The sequence below is a fragment of the Amblyomma mixtum genome, chromosome 5, assembly GCF_055824585.1.
Source record: "Amblyomma mixtum isolate Tamu chromosome 5, ASM5582458v1, whole genome shotgun sequence".
NCBI classification, from domain to species: domain Eukaryota; kingdom Metazoa; phylum Arthropoda; class Arachnida; order Ixodida; family Ixodidae; genus Amblyomma; species Amblyomma mixtum.
Window position 1 is genome coordinate 168940228 of NC_143016.1, and position 15647 is coordinate 168955874.

Below are 15647 nucleotides of genomic sequence, written 5' to 3' on the forward strand. Positions count from 1 at the left end.
GCTCAAAAAAATTGCCGACGATTATGTTATTTCCTAATGCAAAATTTGAGCGCAGCTCATCAGCTGTTTCAGCTTTTCAATAGATTGAGGCTAAGAATGCGAGCAAGACATGTATGTACAATTAGAGACAACTTGTTATTTTTCAGACATATTCCTTCTTGAAGAAACACTCCACTAACAGTAAAGTTACACTTGAGAGAGATTACAATACAAAAGAATTATTGCACTTAAAGTGCACTACCACAAGAGAGGCAAACAAACAAAACACAATTTGTTCGCTGAAGCTTAAACGGCGGCTCGGGCGGTCAATGCCCTTCTTATATAGGCTCGCTCCACGTCTGTCCGTTCCTCACGCCAAGGCAGACATGCACATACGCACAGTGTCGGCTATGTAGTCTCCTTCTCCTTCTCATGCTGGGTGCGCGTCCTCATTTGTCAAAGGCCGGGAGTGGCTTCGAGGAGCACCTGGAACTATCTGTCCTGGCCGCCGCCGCCGTTGCATGAGTGAAGAGGTGAAGGCCATCTCTTAGTGCACGCAAGGCTACGCCCTCTCCGCCAACATCGCGTAGAAACGACTCGGACAGTCTAGAACAATCCACGGCAATCCTCCCGCGCGCCGTGTCGGCGAGCGGTCGGAGAGGGGGCAGCCACACACACAAGGCTAGTCTCGCTCTCCAGGGGATCCTTCTCCCCCTTTTTAGGACGCGCGCTGGCGAGAGCCGTCCGCGTGGCGCTGTTTTTTTTTGTTTCTTGCTAAGGAGGGGAGGATGTTGCGCTTTTACCCTCTCCTAGTTACAGCGGACAACAGACAACGGCGACGCCGCGAAACGCAGAAACGGGCGCCTAAGAGCTGCGCTCTAAAAAACAACACTGGTCTGCCAGTGTGCCACCTTTAAGGCACGCCTGCCACAGTTTCATTCAGCAGTCAGGGAAACACTGCAACTTTCTGTTCTGTCCACCAACAGCGGATGCAGGGTGAGAGAGGGGTGGACCCACCCTGCCTGCAGAGGCGGATGGCAGCCTCGAGCAACACCTCCAGCTCTCCTTTGGCCAGCACAGGCACCACCCAACGCGGCCGGTTGATCATCTCATCCAGGCGCGCCAGCTCCGCCAGGGGGAACTCCTCCTCCTCCGCCACCAGCGGCTGCTGCTGTTCCAGGGACGCCACTGTTGAGAGAGGCTCAGCAGGGAGAGGGCCACCGCTTTCCTCAACATGCTGCTGTTGCTGTTGCTGCTGTTGCTGTTGTTGCTGCTGTTGTTGCTGCTGCTGTTCCTGCTGTTGCTGTAGCTGTTGCTGCTGCTGCTGTTGTTGTTGTTGCTGCTGTTGCTGCTGTTGCTGCTGCTGCTGCTGCTGCTGGTAATGCTGCTGCTGCTCCTGCGAAGTGCCACAGCAAAGATACCGACATGCAAGAATAAGCTAGAGAATAAACCCCCCTATACCCTTCTACACTCTGTTTTGTACACAGCAGTCAACCCTAACAAAGCTAGCAGTCATGCATGTGCAGGCTAAGTCTGCATCCAAAAAGTAGTGCGCCACACAACCAAAGTGAGCAAAAGCATATTGCCACGTATCATTGTAGTGTCCATTCGTTCGTGCTCAAGGCCACAGGAAAGGGGTGTTATCATTTTTGTTCATGACGCAAGATTTGTTTGTGGCAACAAATCTCAACTACCATGACTGGCAACCTCCTGCACTTCGTTATACCCCTTGGCACATTCTCATCCGACTCATCCAGACTTCGAGAAGTCAGACTGACATGCAGAGATACTAAGCTGGTCTAGGGGAATCACTTTGACTTCAGCCATGTCTAAAAAGCAGGCATGAGCGAATAACGTTTTTTTGATTCAAAGCGAATAGCAATTTTCTTTCAATAATTTCAAAGCAAATATTTCAAATAGTTCTGGCCCACAACAAAAAGGCTGAGGTTAACGGCACAACAGAGATTTTCGAAATCATGTATTTTTTTAACACACAAGGCCATTACATGAAAAAAATTGAGAGAAGGCATTGAATGTTTGTCACACTCATGTCAACTTTCTGCAAAAATGGCCATCATGGGAAATTCAGGGAGACACCCTACATGCAGTGCCGACATATCTGCACGGTGCGAGACCTATATGTGGGGCTGCTTTTAATTGCAACTGCATCACTGCACAGCTATTGCTTTTAAGTGGTCACTGCGTGACACCTGCTAGGTGTACACACCGCACGCCCAGTGGCACCTCCCATCAGGCATCAGAAAGGGGTGCCCATTTCAATGTGTAATGTGTTAACTCCCCTTCGTGCTCGCACCATTGTGCCTGTTTAGCGAAGATGGGCTGCGGAACTTGCAGCCAGCTCCGACTTGTTCCGTGTACATCAAGGAAGCTGTGCGCCCTCCAATTCGAGAGATCTAGCATAGCCTAATCCGCTTCTGCGGGAAGCAGCTGACTGCACATGTGCAGACAGATCATCTTGAGAACACCACAAGCCAAGCACCAGCTAGTTGCTTGCAGGCCTGCCCCATCAGGACCAATTTGCGCATGCAAACTGGTGGTGCTCATAAGTGGATCATGATCTACAGTATGTCTCTATTGATGCACACCGCCGTGCCGGTTACGGCGTGTGCGCACCACGGGTAGCGCGGCTGCAGACAAGTGGAAGGTATAGATCTGGACGCCACACTACTGCCACCTCGTGTCTGTTGCCACGAGCATGCACAGACCAGCCCAGGCATACAAACAGGAGCACAGGTACGCAGCGGCCTTGGTTGTGCGTGTGCCACGATGCCACTCCGTAGCAGGTACAGAGAATCAAAACCACATGCAGCAAGAGTTCCAGAAACATTATTCGCTCGAGATGAATACTTCGAAATTTTGAGTACCGAACATTCGGACCAAACTGAATATTCGAATACTTCACTGTTCAACCGACTATTCAAAATGACTGAATATTCGCACACACGTATTAAAAAGTAGCTCACACTGAGAGGAAAACTACAGCCAGAAGATCCAAATACTGAGTGCCTCACAGCTTCGAACATCATGCTCCCAATGCTAGCACTTTGTTTTACACTGCTCTTTGTTTTCATCCAAACACTCGCAGAGGCTTTGAGAATAACGAGTGACATGTGGTGGAGTAACATGGGTTTCTAAGCGCACTACTTTCAGAGCTTCCGCAGTGTTGAATGCCAAGTACGAAACGGAGTATACTATAATGCTACGGCATCGAGGGCACCCCACCGCCACACTGCAGCCCATTCCCAACCAGGAAGATGCCTACACCAAGGCCCTTGGGCACAGAGCAGAGCAGCAGGGGCTCGTGTTTTGTGCCACCAGTAGCTACCAACACACGTGCCTCCGAGAGAGAATTTTCATTCCAAGCAACACTGTCCACTCATATGCAAAAAGCTGCACTGGTGGCACACTTCCTTCCTCTACAGTATTCTAGAGTTGCGCTGCAAGCCGCACGCTCCAGAAGCGAGCTCGGACACTTGTCCCAGTAGCAGCTGCCAAGTGCAATAGATGGGTAATCGACGGCAGGTGGGATATGATACACATGAAAGGCGGCAGGCTCAGGTAGACTTGTGCCGATTCACTATTTTCTCAGGGCCTGCATATATACCTAGCAGTGCGGATAGAGACTTTGCGGAGGCTTTCCACCAGTTTCGCACTGCACCACCGTACAAAAAAATTCAGTGGGCACTTTGACTGTCTAAAGTGCGTAGAGGAGAAAGCGTTTTCCGCATGACTTTGACTGCCTCTGTGGCACTGGTGGCGTCACATATAATTGAGTAATTAAGTGATGACAAGTGACTAATTAACTGTTAATTACTGATTAACGCCTGAATACTAATTAACAGCTAATTAATGACACTTAAGCTTCGCCTTTAGGAGTGGAACGCGACAGCATGTTGTAGCGCTGCCAGGGAGTCCACGGAACACCACCACCCGTTCGGCGCGATGCCTTGCCCTTTGAACGCAACGCTTTTTGAGGAAATCGGTGGACACTTGAACCGCACCATAGAGGAAGGGAAGAAGTGGGAGTGAAAGAAGACAAAGAGTAATGAAGAAAATGAAAATTGTATTTGAGGAAAGGAAATTAAGCAGTAACTGTCCTCGCCGGAAGGGAAGGGAGGAGGATGGGAGTTAGCAAGCCTTTGTTCATTCCTAACCATCAAGCTGGCATGGCGGAGGGGATAGCATGCTCGTCTCTCACGCCGAAGACCGGGGTTCGATTCCTGAGCTCGACCAATTTCCTACTCGGTTTTATTTATTTATAACTTGCTCTTCTGTTATTTATATGGCCTGACTAGAAAAGTTAATTAGGCTAATTGTGTAATTAAGCAATTAACTAAGCTCAGTCCCACTTACTTGGAGCATCACTATACGATCTCTTCAATTGGTTGCATGGTTACTAGCCAAAGTACAATTGGCCCCGTTTGAAATTGGCGCACTGTGACGTCACGACCGTTTCGACCAACTGAAAAGCGTGACATTCTCTGTCGACAACTGCTGCTTACAACGATGAGACATTAAAGGCTTTCGCCTTAAAAAAGAGGTCTGCAACACACAGAGCTAAAACTTAAAGCAAGCCTGACAAGCAGCTGCGGGGACATAGCTGCTACAAAAAATGGCTGGTGGTTTAGCATTGCTAAGGACAAAATATTGTGCGGAAACAAGTGTTTTTTGCATGTGGCCACCACCACCACATACCTGAAAACGCAATTGGGTGTCCACTGATCTAGGAAGCCAGTTATGCGCGTTCTCAACTTTTTAATCGTCAATGACAAATTGCCCAATACTTGATGAAGAAGACTACGTGCAATGCTCAGCACGAGAGTGTGTCACAGTTTAAAAAGAGCCATGTTCATCTGCGGTTATCGCTACAGCTGGCCACCGTGGCCAGTGCAGTGGAGAGCAAAGCTGATCTGCTCATGCTGCTGCAGGTTCGAATCCCAGTCACGGATATTTATTTAATTTTTTTTTTTTCCTTTCACTTGGCACAAACCCGCAAACATCACAAAATCATGCTCAAGACTTACCCATCACAATAGTGCTTTCGCACTGAAAAACGAGACCGCTAACAGCAACATATTAAAAACTATAGCCAAGGTCAAAAAAGCCATGTTTGCCCGCAGCTAACCCTGCAAGTCCTGCGAACCTCTGCACTAAATTTTGGTCAATGCACACAAAGTGCGGCAGGCCATTTACTCTACTATGATATGTGCTATCCTGAGGTGAAGGTCCTGAATGTGGCAGCATACGCTGCTGCATTCCCCAGCTTAGTAACAATGAAAGAGAGAATTTTACTGGTGTGCGGTCAGCGATTACTCAATAAGTATGAAGAAGGGTTTATTGATTCGAGGGTAGTTTTTGTCAGGAAGCATGATCCTGTTAGCACCCCTCAAATTTGCTGCACAGGTGTTAACCCTTTCGAGTCATCGGTCGGGCATCGCCCAACAGTGGAAAAGTGCGCGTCCGGACAGTTGCTAGGCGTGGCCCGACATAGCGTTTTACCTGCTATTTCCATAGGAAAAATTGCATGCCATCTGGTTGGAATTATTGCAGCGTGCAAACTGGCTATCTGGCTTTCCTCCTGAGGACAGCAGCATCATACTGATGCCAAAATATTTTCTGATCATGCGGTTTTGAGGGCCTGAATTGGTAGATTGCGGCAGGACTTCCATTCCAGCAGGCGTGTTGTATGAAAAGTTGCCTAATGACTTTGCGGAAATCAAATATGTAACTATGTGCCTTCTTCGACAAGGACTACACGCTGTCTGCAGCAACAGAATGGCAAAAGGCAGCAGAAGGAAGACTATTTTTTTTTTCCAAGACATGCGAGAGGAAGCCTGGCCTCCACCCAGGAGAGTGCTTCAAGAAGTACCACACTCTAAAGAAGTTGCGCTGAAGCCCTAGCGAAGCTGAAAAAAAATGCTTTATATAATTAACAAATCATGATGCGGCACTTCCTTTCTTGGCAAGTGGCTAGAAGGCCTTAAAAATGCTGACTGGTGCAGAGACACTGGGGAAAGTACACCTGACTGGAAAAGATAAATGTATTTGTTTGCAGAATATGAATTAAGTATTTATTTCATATTGCCCATACCTACACCGTTGGCACTGCAAGTCTACGAAATGCCAGACATGCAAATGTGCGAAAGGCCGCACAGTGGGCGAGCATGCTGGAACTGACAGGTCTGCACAATGAGCTGCATTTAAAGTGACTACTGCACCATTCAATTCCAAGGTGCCTGCTGAGGTTGCACAACTATTAAATTTTCTGAGCATGTGCAGCATGTTCAAACAGTGCCACATACCACAGCACAGATTAATGGAAGACTGAGCACCACCACCATCATCATCACCATCGTCAGCCTGACTACACCCACTGCAGGACAAAGGCCTCTCCCATGTCCACCATATTCCCGCAAGCTTCTTAATCTCATCCACCCACCTAACTTTCTGTCGCCACCCGACACGCTTGCCTTCTCTGACCATGTCAACATAAGTCTACCCCTATAACCGACAGAGGACAGGCGAGGGCTTATGAGAAATGTGAGGCAGCCCAGGCAATGTAATGTTTTTAACACATTCCCAGTGATTAGCCCTCCCCCTCATGTGTTCCTTCTGCTTGTATCTCTACTAGGCTAGTACCACAAAAGAGCATCGTAATGCTCCTGAAAATGCACCGTGAGCCTTGCTTTCTAAACATGCCTTCTCAAGGCTGCAAGAACAAAACCAGCAGGCCTTTCCATTACCAATTCACTCCAATATCTGTCCCAATGTGATGCCAACAGTTGCCCACAGAACACACAAGCGGCGTTTACATGACGGGGTTGAGTTGAGGAGTTGAGTTGAAAACCAGTTACTGGGTTCGTGTAAGCAAGGCAGAGTGGGTCCAGGAGTCGAGGGAGCGAGTCCAGTCAACTCCGCTGCAGGGCGTGGCTTGACTCACTCGACCCCAACAGCAGATGGCATGTAAACCGGATCGAGTTGAAGAGTCGGGCTAAAGGAAGGGGGATGATAAATGCTAACCTGTTTTTCGCTTGCGCTGTCACGCCTCCAAGACAGCGGTCACCATAATCATCATCAGCCTGACAACGCCCACTGCAGGGGGCAAAGGCCTCTCCCATGTCTCTCCAATTAACCCTGTCCTTCGCCAGTTGCGGCAATCTTGGAGGCTGGCACTGCCCTCTCCCGCTGTGCTGCTCAATGCTAGGTGTCGCTGCAGTTGAACCGGTCTCAAATTGCTAAAACCGAGTTCATGTAAACACGCACTGGGCTGACCATGCTCAACTCGATCCCCTGACTCGACCCGCCACTGTCGGGTTCATGTAAACGAGGCTACAGTGCACTGTTGAAAATTTTTTCAAGTCAAAGAACAACAGGAGCAAAGAGACACCCAATGCGATATCAGTTGTAGAACAGGAAACTCGGCAAGATTGGGCAGCATTCACGTTCTCACGAATGGCAACAATGGAGGAAGAAGGGGCCAGAAAGCGTGCTCCTCACCTCTTGGCTGGTGGCAGGGGGAGGGTCCTGGTCCCCCCCGCCACCACCTAGGGGGTTGGCTCGGGCAGTCATAGCCGCGGGGGGCGCCCCATCTGGTGGCCGCACCAACGGGGGGCTGCCCACCTCTGCACAGACAGAAACAACATTTCGCACACTCCTCACACAACAGCGGTGGCAGAGACAAACCACAAATTTGGCCCTGCAACAGAGAGACGGGCCAGCTTCATATCTTGTTTACCTTTTGAGACACTAAGCACACCACTGTGTGTGCAAAAACAAACAGCTTTTTCCCGAGTGTGCACTACTACGACCAGTGGTTTCTATGTCTCAGATAAATTATCACTCTTTTTATCTCAATTGGAACGCTTTCTTATCTTATCTAGCAAAAACAGTAAATACCGCACATTGGTACCAATAAGTCGACCTCTTTTTTCCTGTTTCCAGAAATGACTGTCTGAAATTCGTGGTGGGGTTGTCAACCTATATACGGAGCCAACCTAGAGCCAACGGAGCCTTACGTAGTTTCGGCCTCACTGCGAACAGCCCGCGCCCCACGTCACTGCCCATTCTCGGAAGGTTGCGTAGAAGGAGCCCCAGGGGCAAAAAAAAAAAACATTTAATCATTATATGACTTGCAAACTGGCTCCACTAACAAATATTCGAACTGTGCTCCGTTTACTCAAACCCCTGATGCATGACGGTAGCCTTCCCAGACGCTTGGTACGTAGTGAGCACCTGGAGAGTGCGTTATTTATGCCCGAATCCGAAAAACCACTGCCATTCAGTCGGAACGCACGCGAGTACAGCGGGCATGGAAGGTGCACTGTTTTATCGAATTTGATCGCCACTAGCCTGACTCTTGGCCTTGCAATTGTGCTATCACATGACTTTTTGCTCTGAGCTGAGCGCGAGCCGTGATTCAATCTCGTAGAAACCTACACAACAAAGAATGCACTGAAGACAAGCATCATCTTCCTCCTTTGACTTGCCAGAAAGGACAGAGTGGGGGCACCAGCTCAGATTTGGAATCTATTTTATGCCAACATACAGCAACATTTCTCAAAACAATGGTGAGCTTAGTGACAAGTCCACTGACACAGACAGGTAAACAGATCTGATAACCCGCAATTGCATCACTCCATTCGGGGACTTTACCATTGCAAGCACCTTTGGAAAAAAAAAGTGACTGAACAGTCTCTCTCTGGCTACATGACAAACACTGGTGATTTCGATGCCCAATTTCCAACTGCTGCGATGCTTTGAAAACTATTTTGTACATGGCTTTAAAAATTAATAGTGTCTTGTGCTGTAGAACTAACTGTTTATATACGCCTTTTCAAATTTGCCCTTCCAGGAGCTGCCGTACATGCTCAATAGGCTGTGAGCACGTGTAGCACGGCCCAAAATGCACACGTGCTCAGTGAAGCTGTAATGAGTGAAAAGGTCTACAGGCAGACAACTATTTCAATGCTAATCACATCTCAAAGGTTTATGTGCTAATCCCCCTGGCTAACTGATCTGATGCAACAGATGTGGCAACCCAGAAGAAGGAGAATACACAGAGCATACAGCAGTGGCTGCTTTCCCACGGCCCTAACAGAGTTCCGCAACAACATATGCGCACACTATCAGCCTACGAGCAAGCAAAGTGAATTCACTACCTCAAGACAAAAGCCATCACTGAACCCAACCAAGCCAGATAGCTAGAGTTTTAGTGTGCGGTGGAGTCGAATTTCTAGCTTCGCACACTTACATGCCAAGAGCCTATGCCTGTGCGCTGTGAACACACCCCGTTAACAATCACATGAAGACATAGCCCACTATTCGCTCACACTATTTTTTTTCTTTCGTGTTTCTGTGCTTCTGCTTTGCTTGAATCCTCCTCGCTTTAACAATAATAGCAATTAACAACGCACTTGGCGAGGCCAAGACCTAGTCAGGAGACCAATAGTCTCCTTTTGTCTTGCCTCGTGGGCAATACTTGTATTGCCTAAAAATGAATAAATAAATAAATATCTCTTTGTAATGAGCTAAAACTTGTTTTTCAATCATAGGTGCAACGGAAACTGTACGAACACTGTGAAAAATGGCCAGTGACCACGCAAGCGCTGGACCGTAGCCTTAACAGCTTCTTTCCACCACAAAATTAACTCGAATGCTGGATATTTTATTTCTGTAGCAATCAAAAACATCTGACTTTTCACGGTAGTCTGGTAAAGTTCTGATTTATCTCATGCCACCTACATGAAGTGCCACTTTCATTATAAAAATGAACACTAAGGGCGAGAGAAAATCTCAGCTAACTGCTGTCAGGTTCAGGCTTACTTCGTCTATACTATATTGCACATGCACGTTGCCAGTTGCCACCTGCATATGCTCGCTTGTGCAAATGCACTGTGCTGCACATCCAAATCTCACTGTTTTCTTTGACCCCATCACAGGTGAGAGCAGCAAAGCGAAGTCCAGCTAACGTAGCCATTTTAATTCAGCGAGGGCAGCAGCAAGTTAAGCTATGAAGCTAACGGACAATAAAGAGAGGAAGGATGCAGGTTGATTTCCTTAAATTTGTAACATGCACTCTTTGCAATTAGCTCGCCCTAAGGTGCTTTGTGTACAAAATGAATTCATACTGGTGTGGCACCACAGGGACAGGAACCGAGACAGAGTGACAACACAATTCACATGAAAATGAATTCACAGCTTTTCCCTAGAGCATGCTGCAACTAGCAGGGATGTATGTGTGTCAGGTGAATATAGTGCCGTTCTTGTGGCTCGGTGGCATATTGTCTGCAATGTTCATGCAACAAGGTTCCTGCCACTGGTAATAACACCAATATTTTTTACTAAATTTCCAACAACAGGTTACACGCATCTTTGACAGAGGAGGTGCTTCCACTTCCTCTTCCACCTATTTATTTGACAAATCCTGGCATTTCAACATTCAAATCTTCAACCACCATGGCACTTTGTATGAAATATCGCACCTGCCTGTAAAAAAAAATCACACGCTGGTATTTTATATAGGACATCTAATGAATTGGCCTTCTTGAGGTTTGGCTGCACTATTTAGGTGGAAAGCTGTTCAATTTGAACATAAAATGTGAGTGGCACCTGAAATGGTTGAAGCACGATTATACCATACTCCACCTGGGAGAGAACAGGTGGCTTGACAACTCCACAGCAGGCAAAGGAGTTCAACAGGGTCCTTATTTCATATTTAGCGACAGCAACTAAGTCAACCTAGAATCCACTATGCCACCATCAGACTCCTCAGATGCACTGCGCGTACTCCGCTTTTGCCCCCAGCGGCCGCTCCAGCACATAGAGAGCTGCATGAGGAACTGCTCTGCGAATTTCACAACAGCCAGCGTGCTAATCACAGAATGTATTAGCCAAACACCTTGACAGCGAGCCCTGGGGTGGATGGCAAGAAGCCAAAACTAATGGTAAAATGAAGATATAAATATGTCAGCCATCACACTGTCGCTCAGTGGTGATTACGGCAGGAAGTCCTGAAGGGAGACTGAAAGAGTTGCCTCAAACTCGAAAACTGCTATTTGGAGCAACACGAGCTCGGAAGCGGCAACAGCACCATCAAGTGCACTGGACAATCGTCACAACATCACAACGCCCGTTGGTCTCGGGCACAATCAATTTAAAGGGGAAGACAAACTCTCAAGATAAGGCGCGGCGGTAACCACCGACAACAATCTCTAACGTCACAGGAACTGTTGCAAGCGGTTGCAACCGTTCAAGAGAAATCCGATCGTGTCTCGCACGGCAAGCCAAGGTGATAAGATGCCACAGTGCCAGCACTGAGGAAGAGAGGGTACACGGCAATACAAACTCGGAGGCAATACACTCGATTTCACCAGCCATCGCTTGCATGTCCGTCACGGACCCTATTATCTCGCCCACCACAATGAAGCTCCAACAAAAGCCCCCACATTTTAGGCCAAAGACTTTGGGGGCAGCTTGAGAAGGACAGGGAATATAGAACTCACCTGCGCGTTGTGACGCAGTACTTATCTGCCCATCATGGCTGTCCTTTGTAATGAGCACATACCCGCCTGCACAGAGCGAAGAAGTTGCAGTCACACGCATTGCAAAGAAACACGAAGCTGAGGCGCCAATCCAAATCGTTCTCCAAAACTGACACGCTCACAACATGCAGCCCGTCCAAACCTTGTCTCACATAAGCAAGTGCTGCAGTGAACAGTACAGGTCTTTTATGAAGGCCAAATAAGTTCAAATTGCACATTTCCACATAACCTGCCAGCCACAAAGCAACACAGTATCATCCACTGAAGCATATACATACTTCATGACACACACAACATAACTTGTCAAAGGAGTACATGGGAGAGCCAAATAAAACCAGCTGGTATATATACAGGTGTCAGAAAAAAGTGAAAAGAAAGGATCAAGAACGGGCAGAATGTGTATGCATCCAGAAGCTTCTGTTTGTGTTTCCATATGTCCCATTTTTCATGTCTCTCCCACTAATGTACACTTGTCACAATTAGACTTCCCTACACTGTACTGATACAGTGCAACACCACTTAAACTTCAGGGGAATTGAAAAGGGCATAGCCAAAATAATCTTTTTAGATTCTGCAATCTCCTGATGGGGTATTTCTTTAGCTTTTAAAACAAATATATTACTCTTGCGTATTGGCGACTTCAAAAATGCTTTCTTTTTTATCCTCTTTCGTCGTCACGGCGAGTGGGAAAGAGGAGTTGTCAGAGGCTTTATTTGCCTTTCTGTCAAAACAGCATTTTTGCAGGTTCATGTACTTTTTTTCTCAGGATAAAGCATAACCAGACTAAATTTTCCACACATTTATGACAAAAAAAAGTTAATGGGTGGCATTTTTATTCCACCAAGGATGAAAAAAAACAAAATAAATCTATTTATTGTTCAAAGCACGTAATTCTAGTCCAACATTTTCTACTGTCATACAAAATTTCGGATCTCTGCATCCAGTAGATTTTTAAGAAAAAGACGCATAAGTTGAGAAAAATAAAAAAACAACAATAACAATACTAGACAAAACTTTAATCCTGTTTTTTAGTTCAACTAAAAGCTGCATCTATTTAGAAGATTGCTAGCAATTTTCGCAGCCACAGCTTTTCAAGTCCTGCTTTCTTGGACACTACTTTTAACAGTGAGGGAAACAAGGAATATTGTAAGATTCTGTTGTGAACATATTAATGGGAATTGTCTAATCGTCCCAAGCTTATGGGGTGCATTTTTGACAATAAATGGCAGAACACTACAATAAAACGGAGAGCTGAGCTAGTTGGTACATACTGCTGGGAAAAAAACTGCGCTGAGACGAGGGACAAAGAAAGAAGCGCCGGTCCTGTTGTATTCTTCTTTCTTTGCCCCTCGTCTCAGCGCTGTTTTTTTCCCAGCAGAACACTACAAATGTCCAAAGGGGGTAACTGCAGGCATACTGACTATTATGGTGAAATCTTACAATATGCAAAAAAACTGTGTTCCCAAACAACTTCCAGCTGAAAAATGCGCCTGTCCAGAATTGCAGGGTGTGATCAGAACTACTATGCAGCCAATTTTTGAAAACCTCAAAGTGTCAACCCACTCTATATGAAAGTTGGCTGCAGTGAAATGAGTTGGCAACCACTCATTTTGATGGAGCAAATCAAATATTAATCATTCAAGTCGTTCCTGAAGACATTTATTTCACAATACCGAGAACTACCGAGTAACTGTCTTGCATATTTCGGTGCACACCCGCAGCCCTTCCCCCCCCCCCCCTCCTCCTCCTCCTCCTCCTCCTCCTCCTCCTCCTCCTCCTCCTCCTCCTCCCCCCCCTCCCGATTATAGGTCATTCGAATTCCTGCCGCAAGCTGGGCTCTAACTTAACTAGTAAGTTTATGCTGCAAGAAACGTTGAATCGTATTACACCATCCGGAACATTCTGCGGCAAACGGTTGGCACGGTACAATTTTTTCCAACGGACTGTGCCAACAACTACTACTACGACGCCAACGTAGTGATGCAAAACTACCGATAGCACTATCGATACTATCGATAGTTGACTCACTATCGAACTATCGATGGTAAAAAAGACTATCGATAGTACTATCGATAGTAGTATCGATAGTACTATCGATAGTTCTATTCATAGTACCATCGACAGCCGTATCGATACTACTTGGGACATTAAGCCACTTGAGACCGTCAAACCAATCAGGTATAGCAAATGTTTTGGTTATATCGCTGGCCAACAAATGCATAATATCAATATTGTTGCTATCAATAATCTTACCATCGACAGTTTCACTATCGATAGTCTTGCTATCGATAGCGGTTCTACAGCTAGTAGTACTACCGATAGCAACACTATCGATAGTATTATCGATAGTATTATCGAGTCTATTATCGATAGTCTACCATCGATAGTATTACTACGATAGTAGACTATCGATAATACTATCGATAGTCTATCGATGGTAGCACTATCAATATTTTTTTTACACTATCGATAGTTTCAAAAAACTATCGATACTATCGATAGTCAATTTTCCGATAGTTTTGCATCACTACGCCAACGGCTTTTCGACCAAAGGAGCTATATATACGCTGTCGTGCAGAACCTTATACTTTGCATTTAAAACTTATGACTTATGCCGCAAAACACTATGACTAGCAACAACTCCACAAATGCATTTTGTCCTGATAGCAAGCTGTGGTAGAAAGGAATGGAACCATTTAATTTTCCCCAGGTAATTTAGATGAGTCTGATTGCCAGACCATGGTTCCTATTCTAGCCGCAACTATACACATGCCGAGTATTTTTTTTTTTACATTTACAGATTTTTATTTCAAAAATGATGAGAGATATACCAGTGCAGTCTGCGAAATTGGGTTGTGTGATCAACTAAAATCAACTAATCAACTTTCAAATTTTTTATTTTAGGGCACAAAATTATATGCGAAATTGAAGGTCGTCAACATCAAAGGCAAGCCCAGTTTTTAATTTCATGAATCAGCACTGCAGTTCAGATTATTGAGCACATAAAATACGCTTTTGTAAGCTCAATGAATTGGTTTGGTTTTATGGGGTTTAACGTCCCAAAGTGACTAAGGCTATGAGGGACGCCGTAGTGGAGGGCTCCGGAAATTTCGACCACCTGGGGTTCTTTAACGTGCACTGACATCGCACAGTACACGGGCCTCTAGAATTTCTCCTCCAAAGAAATTCAACCGCCGCGGCCGGGATCGAACCCGCGTCTTTCGGGTCAGCAGCCGAGCGCCGTAACCACTGAGCCACCGCGGCGGGGGCTTTCCTGCAATGTACAATTGCAAAGTGTTGCCGCTCATATTTCTGATGCAGCAAATACTGACACAGTTTTTGCATTTAATGATTTAGGAGAAAAAACGATTTCAGTGATGACAGCACACGCAGCAACGCCATTTTGTAATTGTGCAATATAGAAAAGCTAACTCGACAATGTCACAAACGCTTATTTTTGGTGCTCGATATTCCGAACTACAGTGCTGATTCAGAGAATTAAAAAAATTGAGCTCACCTTCGACACTGAGAGCCTTCAATTTCATGGTATGATACAAAGAAAAATTAAACAGTTGATTAGTTCATTTTAGTTAACCATCTTTTAGTGCAGTTATATCACATATGTAATCTCTGCCTTGCTGCCAAATCCAACTGCAAAGACGTATTTCTCATCAATTTTTAAATAAAAATCTGTAAATGTTAAAAAAAATATGCCGCTCTAACCTCAAACATCACATGCACAAAGTACAGCCCAGGAGTATGATACGATGAAGCACACTAGGAAAAATTGTCTCTTGGCTGCACACACTGAATTTAGCTTTATTCATGAATAAGCAGCCTTTATTTATTTTTTTCCAAAAAAAAAACGATGCCATCATTTCCCCGGCTTTCAAACTCTTACTTTCACTGACAATTCACAGGACAAAAATGCACGGCTCAAAATTGCAGGATTCAGTTCACCCTGGCAAGTCTACACGCTTGTTTTTTACTACCAAAGCATGCTCCACAGGCTTCTTGTTTTTTACTACCAAAGCAAGCTCCTTATTTTAGCTGCCGCATGAGGGGAATTCTCACGAGGTATAAGAACACGAAAGTCACAGCACTGAT

General features: G+C 45.8%; 1 protein-coding gene across 2 annotated transcripts in view; it reads right to left on the reverse strand.

The window, feature by feature from the left end:
* The window catches only part of faf (ubiquitin carboxyl-terminal hydrolase-like faf), a 160865-nt gene that overhangs the window by 131435 nt on the left and 13783 nt on the right, over positions 1–15647 (reverse strand). For both annotated transcript variants that reach the window (XM_089546319.1, XM_089546317.1), the window contains exons 2-4: positions 11502–11567; positions 7498–7622; positions 997–1375 (exon numbers count right to left, since the gene is read on the reverse strand). In XM_089546319.1, coding sequence (XP_089402445.1) covers positions 997–1375; positions 7498–7569 — 451 coding nt within the window. In that variant the 5' untranslated portion in view covers positions 7570–7622; positions 11502–11567. The remainder of the gene's footprint in view (positions 1–996; positions 1376–7497; positions 7623–11501; positions 11568–15647) is intronic.